General features: G+C 34.3%; 1 protein-coding gene across 4 annotated transcripts in view; it reads left to right on the forward strand.

Annotated features, from left to right (window-relative positions):
- Positions 1 to 1,114: 1,114 nt before the first annotated feature.
- The window catches only part of LOC113521819 (putative phosphatidate phosphatase), a 38,500-nt gene continuing 21,092 nt past the window's right edge, over positions 1,115 to 18,522 (forward strand). For 2 of the 4 annotated variants that reach the window (XM_052899857.1, XM_052899860.1), the window contains exon 1: positions 1,115 to 1,318. In XM_052899857.1, the coding sequence (XP_052755817.1) occupies positions 1,223 to 1,318 (96 nt within the window). In that variant the 5' untranslated portion in view covers positions 1,115 to 1,222. Of the gene's footprint in view, positions 1,319 to 12,496; positions 12,742 to 15,562; positions 15,673 to 18,522 lie in introns of those variants that run through there. The other 2 variants (XM_052899858.1, XM_052899859.1) reach the window with 2 other exon arrangements.

Consider the following 18,522-nt stretch of genomic DNA (forward strand, 5'->3'; position numbering starts at 1 on the left):
TTCTTTATTGTTCTCTCTATGTTATCACCGAAAGATTACAATAGTAATTTAATAGAAACATAAAATATGCTAGAAAAGATCACACCGAGAAAACAATAGGCAGTTTTATCGTTGAAATGTTTTTTTCTCACAAAGTACAGTGGACCTGTTTAATTATACTAAGAGCGAAAGAGATGGTTACAATGAGTGATTACGGTGTGAAATACTGTTTTATTTATGACAAAAAAGTGAAACTTGCTAGATAGGTGCTTAACACTTGTTTAAACGTTTTATTACAAACACCTGTTTAATATTTGTCTAAATAAGTTCTGTGATATTCAAAAACTAGAAAATGTTTAAAGTAATTAATTTTATTATAATAATCTATATATTTTGGTATATAAAATTACAAATATAATATTATTATTTGTTTATTTAATTACCATGCAAATATATACAAAAAACTTAAAAATTTATAGTACAACTAAAAACCTTGTTTAAATTTTATGTTTTTGACAGTAATACTGTTTTACAAATCGATAGGAAAATATAAATATCAAATATAAACATTGTTACAGTGACTAAACAATGTTTAAGTAGTTAGACAGAGATTAGAAAAACATTGTATTAAATATTTTTGAAGTGTAAACTTCTTTAGGCGCGTTGGACATTTTTTTGAGATGGGAAACCATTGAACTTGCAACACTGTTAACGTCACCGTAACCGACACCTCTGTATATAAGTATTTACATATATTGTGTATGTACGTACATAGATACACATGCATGATTGTATTTTTTGAGATGGGAAAATTCCATTGAACTCGCGTCGCTGAACGACCTCTGGCAATTAAAAAAATACACAAACGACCTCTGGTAATTAAAAAAATACACACGTATTTGTTCAAATTTTCACTTCTGGGACACTCCCGGAGTGCTGCTGTTTTTTTTTTGTGGTAAAACCGTCAGAATCTAATGCATGGGTTCGACGTTTTCGGATATTTTACATGACTTTTTAGTATGACTCACACACTGTACTTAGAGTAGTGCATTATCATCACATAATCTCACAAGATCTTCTGACACATCTAGTAATCTATGACGATAACAACATTTAATGCCGTTCTCTGCGCATACGCAGCCAGTTGTTTGGCGCCTTTACGTACAGCCACTCTACTCGTGAAAAATCGATTGTTTATGTTAAATACAGGTGTTTTATATTACGGTTTACACCGTTTTGTTAAATGATGGGTGCTCTAGACTGCGTTACAAATGGAATCCCAGTGACGGACAGTACAGAAGTGTTTAAAATATCGTCGAATTCAACATTGAACGATTCAGTAAGTTGTTATGTTGGTTATTTAATTAACATTTTTATAAATAAACCGTAGGCTCGCATAATTTACTTGTACACTAACTTTATAGATTATTTGCAAAAATGTTAAAAGTAAATTGTAATATTACGAATAGTTTTTACATTTTGTATCAGTAGAGACATGGCTTATGCTCGAACAAGCATTTCACATGTATGTACTCCTTATTATCATTCAACCGTTAGCTGGGAGTTTTGCCAGTAGTTGCCACGCTTGGCAGGCGGATTGGCAAGCGCAGTTAGATTTTTAAAGATGTTTTAAAAGGTACACTGTTGCCCATCCTTCGCTCTCCTTTAGTTGGCTCTTCCGACACCCACGGGAAAGGAAGGGGTGGCCTGTTCTACGCCGGGAACACACGGTATACATATATAATACTAGCTTTTACCCGAGACTTTTTCTGACCGGGATAAAAAAAGTATCCTATGTCCTTTCAATCCCATATACTGGTAGTACGTGTATAGCAAATTTCATACTAATTGACTAAACCGTTTTTTTTTTATTTGATGAAAATGGAATAGTAACCCCGTCTGCGCTAACGGGATACGCTGGCGGGGCACCAGTGAACGGTGATAGATGAAGATTAATTCCCGATTATTTAATCATGATGGGCCAGTTAGCCCATCATGATTAAATAATCGGGAATTAATCATGATAGTTTCCAGGGGGAACCGCGAGGAGATCGATCTGGTTGGATATATTGCTAGCAACGGGATTCTCAGTCTCCATTACTAACAATCCCTTCCCCTCCTGACTAAGCCGTTAGGGCGCTATAAACATATAAACAAACAAACTGACTTTCATACTTGTAATATTTGTAAGGTTATATTCATAGACAATGTATTAGTGTTAGTATATAACATATATACATATTACACGTATTGTTATTTACGTATTGTAAAGCCATAAATTTATCAATACTGGAGCGAAGTTTAAATGGTTAATAGGCGAGTTTAAATTACTTTACCCGGGCTAATGGTCGTTATGACTGTACTTTTAGGCAAGGTCGAGTCGATAAGAAAGTAAATGGTAGACTACAGTTGTCGTCAATAGATAAAAACGTCAAGTAGCAGTGTTCTGAGGGCTTACCATGAAACATTTTCCGAAATTTCGGGGACAAATGAAACAGAGATTTGATGTTAAAATTACATAATACATATCGTTTAAAATTATTAAAAATGTTAAAATACCGTTCCTCTGGACTATTAGGATAGGATTTATGATGAACGAAATGTTAAGCTCCATTTACTGGGTCGATTTCGGTACGTACCAAAACAGGAAATTGTGTCCGAAAATTCGGAATTTCATTTCATGGTAAACCATCTGTTTCTAAAAGACATCTCCTTTAGCATTATATATGGTCCAATATTATACTACACAGACTTATTACGGACCCCGAAAATTTTATTAAAAAAGACAAAATTTAAGGCCGTCTCTCACGCACATCATCGGTGAGATTAGTGCGACCACGTTTAATCTCATTAAACCAGTTGTAAACAGTGGCACGAGACGGGGCTTCATCGTGATAGGTCAATCGTAGTCTATCATAACTTTCTTGTTGACTTAGATGACGTCGAAAGTCATAAAAAATCATCGCACGAAAATTTTCTCGTGTTAAGTTCATGATAACGTTACACAGACTATTTTCAATTTGCCGCCAAACTGTAAAACAAATGACAAACGAATAAATTATATACTCAGTATTATTCGTAAAGAGTTCCATTTTCAAAATTTTAACAATTTTTTTATTATATTGCTTTCAAGTAGCCAGTTCTAAAAATTTTCAGTGTAGCCCTCCTATGTAGTAAGAGACGGCTTAGCATGTTGAGTTACATTTACCATACCGCAACAGGCGACAAAGGGGGGGGGTAAGGGATTGTTACTAATGGGGTCTAACTGACCCATTGTCAGCATACACCCTATCAGGTCAACCTCCACGAGATTCCCCCTGGAAACCATCGTGGTTAATTCTAGTGAAATTCGTCATAATAGGCTAACTGACCTGCTTTCATCATCACCTATCATCCCTCACTGGTAGTGTATACCGATAGCGCAGGCGGTGTTACCATTCCATTATCACCTATTAAACAACATGTGACAAATGTTCTTGACTGGGTAGGGGGGGGGGGGGGGAAGGGATTGTTAGTAATGGAATCTAATTGCGCCACTGCTATCAATATACTATATCAGGTCGACCTCCACGTGGTCGCTCCTGGAATTTATCGTGCTGAATTCCAATTGTTTGGTAAATGCAGGTCGGTATTAATTCTCACCTATCACCCCGTCAGCGTATACAGTTAGCGCTAGCGGGCTTACCATTCCATTATCATCCATTAAAAAAATGTTCTTGCCTGCACCATTACAAATTATAGTCGTGAGCATATAATTTTATTAATAATTTACATCTTTTTATTTTTTTATTCTATATTTTATAAATAAATAAAATAAACCCGGACAGCTTGGTAACGCTACCGACGTTAAAGTGACCTCATTCTTACGTCATTTTTAAGTCGTACTTTTGAATAGATTAAGTACCTCTTCGTATTTTTATAGTCAATAAGGTGTCCTTCTCTTGCTCTAGTGTATGATGGTTTTATTTCCTTATTCCCTTCTTACGATATTTTGGTAATAAAAAGGTGTGATGTCTCATTGTTTTATTACTCCATCATTATATGGAAAGTATACAATTGCAGAGCTTTGAATATACATCTCAAAACCTTGTATACAATATTTATGTGTAGGTAAATTCATAAAAATATTATTCAAAAATAGTTTCACCAGAGGGAGCCTTTGTACAAATATCGTTTGCTTGGGTACCTCTGTCTTATTCGTGTTTCAACCGTAAAGCACTTGTGTTTGCATGGCTGTGTTTCGGTTTGAAGGGTGGGATGTGGCGTGAATTTACAGGGTACGGAGGAATAACACCTGAGTCCTCAGGAATGGCAACGCATGGGGGGTATCATGGGCAAATCAGTATACTCTGTTATGTCCGTGGTACTGCTCATGTCTATAGGCGACGGTTACCACTTTCCATCAGGTGGGCCGTCAGCTTGTTTACTATTAAAGTTGTATAAAAAAAAAGTTATTTGATTAGGAATATTTTGTTTAATTCCGCTATCATTAGTATGTATGTGGCGAATCATTCACAATTTACATATAAATAAATAAAATAAATTGCCATTGCCATTTATGGTCCAGTTCTTATACAATTTTATCATTTAAGTATGAAAGGTAAAATACATTCGAAATGAAATAAATAATAATAAATAACAAAACAAAAAAAAATTAAAGCTCTATAAGGTATAATGGTTCTATAAGGTTCTTATTTCTAATACTTATTACATTTATACATATATTACATATATTTGTTATCGAAAAGAGAGACCAGTGCGTGCGAGCGTGCGTGCGTGCTTGCGTGCGTGCTTGCGTGCGTGCGTGTGTATGTGAGTGTGTGTGTGTGTGTGTGTGTGTGTGCGTGTGCGTGTGCGTGTGCGTGTGCGTGTGCGTGTGCGTGTGCGTGTGCGTGTGCGTGTGCGTGTGCGTGTGCGTGTGCGTGTGCGGGTGCGGGTGCGGGTGCGGGTGCGGGTGCGGGTGCGTGTGCGTGTGCGGGTGCGGGTGCGGGTGCGGGTGCGGGTGCGGGTGCGGGTGCGGGTGCGGGTGCGGGTGCGTGTGCGTGTGCGTGTGCGTGTGCGTGTGCGGGTGCGGGTGCGGGTGCGGGTGCGGGTGCGGGTGCGGGTGCGGGTGCGGGTGCGGGTGCGGGTGCGGGTGCGTGTGCGGGTGCGGGTGCGTGTGCGTGTGCGTGAGCGTGTGCGTGCGCGTGCGCGTGCGTGTGCGTGTGCGTGTGCGTGTGTGTGTGTGTGTGTGTTTTTTATACCACTGAGGTGACAAACAAGCATACGGCCCACCTGATGGTAAGTGGTTACCGTATGTATGTGTGTATGTGTGCGTGTGCGTGTGCAATGTAAACAGATGTAAAAAGACATTTTTCTTAATTTACTTATAACTCGTGCCATTTTAAAAAAATATCCTACAGTAATTAAAAATATAAGCCATGTGAGTAACAAATATTATTTAAGTCCATTAAACCGCTTAAGCGCGAGTCTATAAAAAACATCTTGATAAAACTTTTACATAATAACTAATAGCTGTTACGTGGCTCCGCTCGCGTGATGTACCTTATATAAATAATTATCTAATATTGGATTCAAATTTCATTCAAATATTTCGGTGGTTTGGGTGTGACAGTTATCAAATGTTATTTCCTGTACTCACTATTAACACAGTTTTACGAAAAAAGTCTGCCAAAGAAATACGATTCATTAAACAAACAGTTATGCTATTGTTATGTTAATCGACCTTCTGTCTTTGTATCAATATTATTTTCTGTATTGAAATATTTATACAGGGTGATATCGGAATTATATTATTATAGTGTAACGAGTTTTTATACTGTGGTTTATTTTATTTATTTATTTATTTAAACTTTAATGCAGAGTAAAATTCTATATACATTTGGCAGACTTAACATTAGACGGTGTTCTCTACCAGTCAACCATTGGGCAAACAGAGAAATAATGGTTTATTACCTATAGAAATCTCTTATCATGCCATATTCGTCGCAAGGGTTGTCACATTTATTTTCAATCGACTCCAAAACCAAGAGATTTTTTTTAAACATAGGGAGCAAGTGAACATGCGGCTCACCTGATGGTAAGTGACTACCGCCGCCCATGAGCACCCGCAACATCAGTGGCATTGTAGGCGTGCTGCCTTTTAAAAAGAAATATGCTTTTTTCTTGGAGGTTATATCGTCGTTTCGTCGTATGTTTTTATGTCATATATTTATGTCGTGTGAGTTTGGACATACTGCTGATGGAAATTGATACCAAAGAGTATTTGTACATTTATAATTTTACGTACCAATAACGACTCCGATTTGGCGTTTTACTATTATATGTACTTGAACTGATATAAAATTATAAAATAGATTTTGCTTTGCAAAAAATCAACTTCAATTGTTAACACGCATACACATACACACACGGGTGAAGGACGAGATGTTTCTAGACACTCATTGAAAATATTTGAATTTGGAACGTAGAATTGTATTTATAAGTTTACTTATAGATTTTGCTTCGCAACAACTAGTATTTTTACTTCACAAAAAAAAAAATGGCGGCGTGGACCGTTACAAAATTAATATGTGACCAATACAATACTTAATTATCAATTTCAAAAAGAGTGTGAAATTTCATTCATACTTGGTGATAATTTTTCTAATGGATGATAATGGAATGGTAACCCCGCCTGCGCTATCGGTATACGCTGGCGGGGCACCAGTGAGGGATGATAGGTGAGGATGAAGGCAGGTCAGTTGGTCCATAGTGACCAATTTTCAATTAATAATCACAACGGTTTCCAGCCCGCATGGAGGTCGACTTGAAAGGATATATTGCTTGCAATGGGGATTAACGTCCCCATTACTAACAATCCTTCTTCCCTCAGACTTAGTGATAATTAAGATACGAGTACTTCACTAGATACAAAATTGTAGGTCAAAATTTTCTTATGGTCGAGGGATGGGTAGCAGCGTCCCTCTTAAAACATTACCAAAGCCTAACTGCGGCTACCAATCCGCTTGCCAAACGTAGCAACAACTGGCAAAACTCCCCTTATGGGGAAGGCTTATGTTGAGCAGTGGACAGTTAACGGCTGAAATAAAAAATACTAAAATAAAACTTTATTATTATCGTATCAGGTATTGCCACGTTTAGCATGTGGGTTGGCAACCGCAGTTAGGCTTGTTTTAAGAGGGACGCTGCTGCCCATCCTTTCACTACAAGCTCCCTTAGTCGTCTCTTACGACCACCACGGGAAAGGAAAGGGTGATCCATTCTATGCCGGGACCTACGTGGCGATATATAATAAAATAATATAGAATATATAATTTTAATGAAACTTGATTACCCTATCGTTAAAGTCTGTTAAAAAAAAGATCTGTAATATTACCTGATGTGCTCATATGCGCCTAATTACGTGCAGCTCATTGCAAATGTCGAAATTTGACACCCAGTAAAATTGTCTACATAATTAAACTGTCTGAATTGGTTATAATTAATCGTTAATTCTCACAAACATTTGTGTGCTAAAATTAACTCAGACGTTTATTTATTTGAGCGAGAAATTTTGGAAGGAGATGAAAGAGACATGTTCTCAGTAGTGACATCTACCACATATCTCTATTTCTGTAGAGATAATGGGTTAATTGTATTTTATCTGCCGGTAACTGTACACTGCTGTACATAGCCTTTTTTTTATACAACTTAGAATGGCAAACAAGCTGACGGCCCACCTGATGGAAAGTGGTAACCGTCGCCTATAGACATCCGCAGTATCATAGACATAACAGAGTATACAGTTTCACCCATGATACCCCCCATGCGTTGCCATTTCTGAGGACTCAAGTGTTATTCCTCTGTACCCAGTAAATTTACGCCATATTCCACCCTTCAAACTGAAACACAGCCATGCGAACACAAATTCTTTACAGTTGAAACACGAATGGGACAGAGAACAGAGGTGCCTAAGCAAACGATTTTTGTACAAAGTCTCCCTCTGGTGATTGTATTTTATTGATAAACGACACGTGGAATCACTCGCATTGTAACCGCCAACTGGCCCCTTTGATAGTAATAGCTCATACATACGTGGGTAATTCGCAAATGGACGAATTGTTAGTATCTTCCGCGTCCGCACCACTGGCGTCATCTGACGGAAACACGTCAAATTGGCGATTCATGAAACCTTTCCCGGTCAACATTTTGTATCCCATTATAAATTTAGATTAGTTTACACATCCGCAATTTTATACTTTGTAACTAGTAGGTAGTTTCTTTTATAGATAATGGTATAGTAATCCCACCTGCGCGGGGGAAAGGGATTGTTAGTGATGGGGTCTTAAAAGCCCATTGCTAGCGATATACCCTATCAGGTCAATCTTCTCTTGCTTCTATCGTCACCTTAGAAACCGTCGTGGTTAATTCTTGTTATATTCATCACAATGGAGTAACTGACCCGATTATATGTTCACCTCACCATCTCTCACTAGTGTTCCGCCAGCATATATCGATAGCGCAGGCGAGGTTACCATTCCATTATCGTCCATTAAAAAAAAATGGCATATCGTACTATGAGTAACTGTATATTTTGTAATATCTATGGTACCTACGAAAATCCGTTCTCTAGTTATTTTTATAGTAGAGTACTTAAATAAATGAATCATAATTGGCGCCAAAATTGAATTGATTGCTCTGTAAGTGAGACACAGAGAGATCGTTGCAACTTCACGTTGTCTATGGTCTTTATAGAGCAATAAACTTTAATTTTTATGATGATCTATCACTGTCAATTAAATCAATAAAAGTATATTACTGTCGCGTAAACTTATTAGTATGTAAACAGTGTGATCACAAAGACTATACGATACAGCAACCTCGCTACTTCCACTCAACAACAGATGGCGGTGTTTATATTTTATATTATTAATGTTGTAGTTATTAATAGGTTGTAATTGCAGTCTTATTTATTACCGAATACAAAACATAGTTTATATATTCTTTTCAACCGACTTAAAAAAACGAGGTTCTCAATTCGGTTGTATTTTGTACGTCATAGGTTAGGTTTGTTATCTCATAATTCCGTCAGTTTTGACCCGTTTTGGAGCATTATTTTTTAACTGTAAGTATATATTTACAGATTGGTCCCATAGAAATTTTATCAAACTCGGTTAAGTAGTTTACTTTTTAGACAAAATAATTGGTTTTGTCGATTTTTTTGTGGAACACAATTTTATTTTATTTGTCTTCGTAAACAGTAAGCCCACTACACTGCGTGGCGGTTCGATTGTCCAATCTATATGCTGAGTTACGAATTGAGACATAAGAGTTATTCAGTATAGAACAATTATTTACATTATTATATTTTGATGCAAAATTAACATAATAGAAAAAGTCAAATCTCGAAATTAGCATGCAGCAATAAAAATGGATAAAGCAAAAGATGTATAAAGATATGGATAGATACATACGCGTTCGGTGAAGCTGTGAAGGTCATCAGCGGTCAACAGCAGAACACAGAAAAAAAAGTTCTCCTTGCCTACTCTGCAAAGGCTCTGTGTGAAAATAACAAGAATACCTATGACATAATTATTAACATATTTTCCAAAGATAAATATGGGATCTATGTCAAAATGGTTGCATTTTAATTTAAAATATTATTCATTTCTGTTAGGTATATTATTTAGTGTATTATTACTTCTACCTTTACCACGCCGCCTATGATTGTGTCATGAATTGGCCATAGACAATAATTACAATTATATCCCACTGCTCAGTGACAGTGTCCTTCATTACTATGTTATTATTATGATTGTGTATCAGTTGTCTTAAGCCCTGCATCAGTAATCGTGTAGATAGGTGTTTACAAAGTAAACTATATATGATAATTCCAGGCATAAATAAAGTTTCAATACTATCCTTGCATGAGGCAATTAAATTCTTATCAATAACTGATAAAATTCTGCTGATCTTTTATTTCTATGATTAGTTATATACATAATTTTAAATTTCTTTACGTTTCTTTACATTAGACGTAGCATTAGTCTAGATTTATTATAACATAAAAATAAGCAGTTGTAGGAAGTAGGTACAGGTCTTCGAGAAATTAGAAAAAAATACTGTTTTTACCATAGAGCACCTTAGATAAATATCACAGAGTAAGCAGTTTACTGCGTTAATTTAAGAATTGACACTGAACAGCCTTAACGAAATTGGAAAATTATTCTATGTAACCATCTAATAAATAAATATTCGTATAATATTCTACTTCTTGTAATATTCCTTATCCGAAATATAATATTCCTTTGTCCAAAATATAATATATTTAAATACTATTAATAACCTATTACTTTATAGTGTAAAATTTTCAAATTCAAAGAACTGGTTACATAGATTTCCAACAACTTCTTTTTTTTTAATTTAAATCATAAATTTGTGAATTGGTTCGATCTCTGTTAAACCGTTTCAATGCAAGATACAACCGATAGTCCTGCCCTCTACCTTTGACCGTAGTATGGCGGGTCAAAGTTATTTATAAGCTTTCCTTTTATTTATTTACTAACTGGCGCTAAAATATTATCGCCATTTGTCTGCTGTAGGTGTCGGTGGTAATTATATATCTCTAATTGATTTTAACTTACAGAACATAATGGTGACCGATAATGTATCTGCTAATGTTAGATTCCAAGAAACTTATTTATAAACATGAAGTTTTGCAATGTACCTACATGCCAACGCCACTGCAGACTGGTCAATGCATGATTTATATTTCTTTGAGCGTTCATAACGAAGGATTGTAATGTAATCACCTGTCAATTTTCATAATCATTATTAAAAAAAAAAAGTTTTGCCTATTTGGATAGGTTATCGGAATATGTTGCATATAAATTTACTATTAAAATATTTAAATTTAAATACTTTATATTACGCATTGAAATTTTCAAATATCCAAATTTTCAGTGATAATTCAATAAGTATATTATCGCATGATTACCGTTTTAGTTTGGAGGCAGAGCAGTTTTTATATAATCAATTAGAAGTATTTAAAATTATGAAAATATTTTTGAACGTTGACACATAATTGCGACGTTGCAACACTTTGTCAAAGCACAGATAATATAATACTTTACTTTTTTTTTAAAGGGTGAAAATGGGAATGGTAACCCCGCCTGCGCTATCGGTATACGCTGGCGGGGCACCATTGAGGGATGATAGGTGACGATGAAAGCTGGTCAGTTTGCTCATCATGATGAATTTGACAAGAATTAATCACGATGATTTACAGGAGGAACCGCGTGGAGGTCGACCTGAGAGGGTATATTGCTAGCAATGGGGCTAGTAATCCCCATTACTAACATTCCCTTTCCCCCCTAATCTTGTAATTAAATATAGGCATAGGCAGTCCTTGTTATGATCAAACAATTGTATAATAAGATTAGATTATAAACATGTTTTTGTCGTGACAATAATGTAATGTAACTATATGTATTGCCTTATCATAATTTGTTATGTATTTCTTTTATCAATTGTTGCATTTTACTGTTACTGATTTCGATCTTTCACTAAATACCTATTCATACAATTTATAAAAAAATTTACAATTTAAAAGAGCTTGTATACAATAGGGATGGGTACTATAAAGCAATATCTATATATTCTAGTTACGATATCTAGGTATATATACTGGGCTAATAATGAATATCTTAAAAGTCTGTTATCATAATAATGCATGCATAGATAGATGGTTGCATGTTTAAGAGTAAAAACTCTACATACATACATATCTGTCACGCCTGTCTCCCATTAGGGTAGGCAGAAACAATGGAACGCCAAATGCTTCGATTCAAACAAACCTCTTTTACGTAAATTTATAGATACGAATGAAATTTAGTACACTAGTAATTTATATCCTAACTCAGCATACAGGATTGTTAATGTACTAATACACGCGGGCAAAGCCGCAGGAGGAGAAATTAACTCTTACACACACTTACACAAACACTGACACACACTTACACAAACACTGACACACACACACGTTCTCATGCGCACGCACGCATGCACTCACACGCACTCGGTCGCTTTTCCGCTCTCATCCATACTGAGTCCTCAGGAATGGCAACGAATGGGGGGTATCATGGGTGAACCAGTATACTCTGTTATATTCATGATACTGCTCACGTCTATAGGCGACGCTTAGCACTTTCCATCAAGTGGGCCGTCAGCTTGTTTGCTATTCTAAGTTGTGTAAAAAAATTTTTTTTTTTAGTAAAGTTGAAAGTTAAATTATCTTAAACTTAATTAGGTACATTTATATAGTTCATGATCATTAAGTTATTAGAAAATTTATATTGATATGACTAAACTTTCAGTTCTTGAAATTATACGCGTAACAAAGCGTATTGTAAATTAGGTTAAAAACGTTGACGTACGTCCAGTTATAAGAGAAATAATACCTACGGGTTTTTCCTCAAAATTACTCATTATAGCCCTCATATAAAACAATTATCCCATTTATTTGTTCCATTAAATATGTGACACTGTGCTGAGACAAACGTGTTTTTTTAATTATTAACGTGATATAATAAAGTACACAAACATTGTGTTATTAAGTGAATTAGATAAAAAAGAAATAGTGAAAATTAATTTTTTAATTAGGTAGCACTAAATAAAAAAAAATAGTGTAAAAAAAGTGCAATGGTGCAGCGAAATTCTGCAATGCGTGTCAGCATTGAAGGGTTGAAAAGAATGGTGTCGGTACGCCGTGGTAACAGCGAGGTAACTTTTTTTTTTATTCAACTTAGTATGGTAAACAAGCTGCCGGCCCATCTGATGGAAAGTGGTAACCGTCGCCTATAGACATGAGCTGTACTATGGACATAACAGAGTATACTGTTTCGCCCATGATACCCCCCATTCGTTGCCAATCCTGAGGACTCAGGTGTTATTCCTCCGTACCTAGATAACTCCGTAACTAAATTCATGTCGTATCCCACCCTTCAAAATTTTCATACAATTTTGCGTGATAAATAGTTATGAGTGATTCCTTTATAACTTCTATATTTATTTTGTCTTATAAATTCTGCACCTTTTTAAATGCGCAAAAACTAATTTTATTCATAAATATAGATATGTCAAGATACATTAAGCGCGTAAATACATAGAACATTAAAAAAAATGAGTCAGTTAATTTGACAATTACTGACAAAAACTATCTACGTAATTTAAGCTCCTTACACGCACGTTGATAAAATCTAAAACTCTCCATGCACGTCACGATTTTAGACAACATCACAGATATGAATGTAAATATATAGATGTCGCACTTTGTTGATTAATTTTTTTAATTTCGATTTATACTTTTTATAATGCAATATGCAATTTAATAGAAATAATATTTTTTAAAGGGTAAACGGGATTTGCTATTTATTTGTAACGTAAATGGGCATTACAATGAAGAGTTTTTCTAAAAATCTTACAGAAGGAGGATAACCGGTTAAATGGAAGAAATAAAATATTGTTTACTATAACAGTTTCCTATTTAAGGTACAAATACGATGTATATACAAACAAACACATAGTGACATCACAACAGCTCAACCGGAAACAGCTGATTGACAGGTCGAGCAGTCAAACTGTGCCATTTGGTATCTATAATGAGATATTGTCGAAATAATTAACGTTTTCATTGAATAATGGAGACATTATAATTAATATCTGAGTTTATATTTACATTCGTACTTATTACTGTCCCTGCAAATGATATCCATGTCTGATAGCTACATTGTTAATGGAATAATACAATAGACGGACGTATTAATAATCTTTAAATATTCACGCTCTCTCTACCTCTCTGTCTCTTTTTATTTCTATTAAACTATAGTATTTTTGGTATAGGTTTCATTCTTATTTATAATTTCTTAAAGAATTGTTTGCACAAATGTTTCCTATAAGTGAAATGATGGGGCGGGTTTCTATTGCTACTATGAAGTTATATAAACAAAGTAAATCAAATATATTGAATTATTTATACTTTATTATATACAATAATAATTTTTATGGAACCAATTTTAATGTATAATTTTAGATAAAAAAGAATTTTTCCAAATCGGTTAAGTACTGACAGAGTTATGAGGTATAAATACAAAGTCAAAGAATAAATAATATAATAAAAAAACGGTATATATATATATATATATATATATATATATATATATATATATATATATATATATATATATATATATATATATATATATATATATATATATATATATGTGTTGCTATACATAAGGTGTGATTAACATTTAAAATCCTTAATTATTATTGTGTCATAGGTACATATACACATAGTATATACTTAATAATTATAGCACATATGTGCTAACAGCTAACTAATGTTTTAGTCATGATGATTATCGGAAACAAAGTTGATAGTGATATCTTATCAAACTAAATTATGCGACCTCATGTGTGACTGTAGTGTTTACGGCCAAGTTCTTAATTGGCATAGATCATAGGTACATTAAGGTTGACTGTAAGAGATCCCTTTATGGGGTATGTCCGCCATTGTATATTAAATCATTTACCAGTGTTTAATCTGAGTTATGTACAATAAAGATTTTACAATACAATACAATACATTATTAATCCGTTTCATAGACACACCGTACGCTCAATAATATTATGGAGTAAATAAAAACTGCGAGATTTTGTAATAAAAAGCTATATATATATATATATATATATATATATATATATATATATATAGGCGCGAAAAAATGTAACTCATATTTTTTTGTACTCAATAGTTATTTGAAAGAAATCGCTAAAGTGTTAAAAAAGATAATAATAAAATTTAAGATTTTTATATTAATAAAGGTCGTTATTAAATTTGTGTATGTTTTTATTTTGGTATGAAATAAGTGTAGGCAATATATGTAGTTCGATAAAATTTCAAATTAATATCTATCCAACGGGTTTTTTTTTGATGGGTGAAAATGGTATGGTAACCCCGCCTGCGCTAACGGGATACGCTGGCGGAGCACCAGTGAAGGGTGATAGATGAGAATGAAAACAGGCCAGTTAGCCCATCATGATGAATTCATCAGGAATTAACTATGATAGTTTTCAGGGAGAAACGCGAGGAGGTCGACCTGGTTGGGTATATTGCTAGCAATGGGATTCTCAGTCTACATTACTAACAATCCCTTTCCTCCCTACCCAACGGGTTTTGTAGCATTTATTTTAATAACAATCCATTTGTTACTTTGGTAAATAAATAAATACATAAAATATAAAGAATTATATTTTAGCTTTATTTCTCTATAAAAAAACGCTAACGATATGCTTTCTTACTGTACTGAGTTGACTGGAAGAAATCTCTGTCAGAGATAAGTCCACCCTTGCTCACAACATTTATAAATGCATTATGTTACATGTAATTAACATGCAATAAAGAATATTTTAAAAAAATATATCATAAATTCTGTATATTAAAGCGATAATTAATTATTGTTGACTTACAGTGAACTTGGCGTCTTTTTGCAGAACTGATAACATTATCAACTATCTGAATCATACTAAACATATGTTTCAACTATATTTAGTTGTAATATAGTGACATATTTAGAAACACGTGTGTGTGTATTAGTGTATATATACAAACGGTCAATGTAGAAAATGGATTCGGCAGAGACCCACAATTTGGTAAATACCTGTAATGCTATTTACATATGTACTTGTATCATATTATAGTATGGTATTTTTTTTAATAGGTGATAATGGATTTGTAACCCTGCCCGCGTTATCGGTTTACACTGGCGGGGCACCAGTGAAGGATGATAGGTGACGATGAAAACAGGTCGGTTAACCCATCGTGATGGGGGGGAAAGGGATTGTTAGTGATGGAGACAGAATCCCATTGCTAGCAATATACCCAATCAAGTCGACCTCCTCGCGGTTCCCCCTGGAAACTATCATGGTTAATTCCTGATGAATTCATCATGATGGGCTAACTGGCCTGTTTTCATTCTCATCTATCACCCTTCACTGGTGCTCCGCCAGCGTATCCCGTTAGCGCAGGCGGGGTTACCATTCCCAAAAGTAAAGTTCTCCGATGTGTTTTTGAACTACAGCTTTATATGCACTCCAAAATATAAGCTAGTAACAAGCATTAATAATTATTAACATAATTTTATGCAACTTAGAATGGCAAACAAGCTGACGGCCCACCTGATGGAAAGTGGTTACTGTCGCCTATAGACATGAGCAGTACCGTGGACATAACAGAGTATACTGTTTCACCCATGATACCCCCCATGCGTTGCCATTCCTGAAGACTCAGGTGTTATTCCTCTATACCCTGTAAATTCACTGCCATATCCCACCCTTCAAACCGAAACGCAGCCATGCAAACAACTGCTTCACGGTTGACACACGAATGGAACAGAGGTGGTCAAGCAAACGACTTTTGTACAAAGTCTCCCTCTGGTATAAAAGATGAATTGGAAAAGATCAGAGGTTCAATTTAGCATTCTTTCCTCAGATTCCTGCTATCCAATCACGCGTAGCTATTGTTCAACTGTGTTTAAAAAACATAATTTATAACACTAGCTACTCTGAAATATGAAATGTGAATTTTGTACCTATTCGTAGATGTTTTATGTGGTTAGTACATAATTAATTTAGTCTATCCGTCGACTCTTTAAATATTCAGTCTAAAGGTAGTGTTCATAATAACAAAATACAAGGGTCGAGCTTGACTATATACCTAAGTACTAGGTACATACACGTACAAAATAATCTACCTACATACATGTATGTATTATTTATATCAATTAGATATACTTAAATGTTTATAATTTAATGAATTTATATTCCAATAAGTAAATATTGTGGGATTGAGAAAATAAGTGTCTAAATTTCAGTAGAAATTCTGCTAATTTTATAAATGTACAAAAAATTTTTAAAAACGTTTCCATGTTTATATGTAACTAATATAAATAATCACTAACTAAATCACGTTTAAACGACTGAAACCTTTGTATACTGATGCATGTGGAACACTAAATTTGGGAGTAGAGATCCCACAAAATTAGTTATACCAAAATATAAAACTTCTCTATATTAAAAGAATTGCTATTTACCGTCTATTAAAATTTGATAAACTTAACATACAGGAACCTTTGTATACTGATGCATGTGGAACACTAAATTTGGGAGTAGAGATCCCACTAAATTAGTTATACCAAATCTTAAAACTTCTCTATATTAAAAGAATTATTATTTACCGTCTATTAAAATTACCAATAAAATTCCTTACACCTTCAAAGAATTACCAAATAAATACTTTAGAGCTCAATCACAAAAGTAGCTCGTTGACCACTGCTTTTTTAATCAATTAATGAATTTATTAAATTAAAAGTAAAATATGCATAAATATTATAATGATATTATTGATACTAAATAGACCTACTAATATATATTTATATGTTCTTATAATATCAAATGTAATGAAGTATATTAATTGACCTGAAATTGTATTTGGTATATTTTAGTTTATAAGAATTGTTTTAAAACTTAATTCTATCAATATTTGTGTATTTCAAATTGTCCGCGCCTAATTATTGCAAAATATGTGGATTTATACCTATTTTAACATGTTTATACATACCACGTTTGTTGCAAATGAATATAATAATTTATTCATTAATTCATTCATTAAAGCCACAGAAGCATATAATATATTTTATAGCATAAGATTTTGTTCTAGTCCTAAAATTAAATCTCACAAATTTACACATAGTATCTACCATCAGATTTGTACGTAGGTGAGTGGAAGTGTAATTATTCGTAGAAGCATTGTAGTTAAATGTTAATTAAGGACCTAAATGGAAATACTATTCCCGGGTTCCTAATCCTCACCTCAAGCTAGGGGTAACATGTATAAATCATTAGAGTGCTCGCCACACTAGCAACTTTTTAAAACATTTTATTTATTTATTTATACTTTATAGCATCTTAAAAAAAACAATAAATACTGTTAATATTAATTATAAATAATGTATTTTGTTTTTATTGCTATAGAGAATGCTTGACTAGTTGTGGGACATAAAATAATAAATCTATATTCGGGACTATTAGAAACCCTTAATCATGAGTCACCAATTTTAAAAATGTCGATTTATTCCTATAATAAATAAATTCATCGCATTTCGAATTTTTAAATTATTATACAAATCTTAAATACAAAATTTTATTTAGGTATTTATTTACACACACACAAACAAACGCGCGCGCGCGTTTGCGCACACACACACCCACGCACGCGCATACACACACACTCGCACGCACAGGCGCACACGCACACTCGCATGCACGCACATGCAGAGACACACACACACACACACACACACACAAAGTTATTAGTACTATTAGTATTATTATACATTGCGACTTTTAGTCGCCAATCTATGCTCTCATTTATCGATCAAACCCTCCCGAAGAAGGTCGGCGTGACCTTGGTACAGCGACCTTCGTGTTCGCGTCAAGGGCGAC

Source organism: Galleria mellonella, unplaced genomic scaffold, assembly GCF_026898425.1.
Source record: "Galleria mellonella isolate WM207_F2 unplaced genomic scaffold, CSIRO_AGI_GalMel_v1 utg63, whole genome shotgun sequence".
Classification (NCBI taxonomy): Eukaryota; Metazoa; Arthropoda; class Insecta; order Lepidoptera; family Pyralidae; genus Galleria; species Galleria mellonella.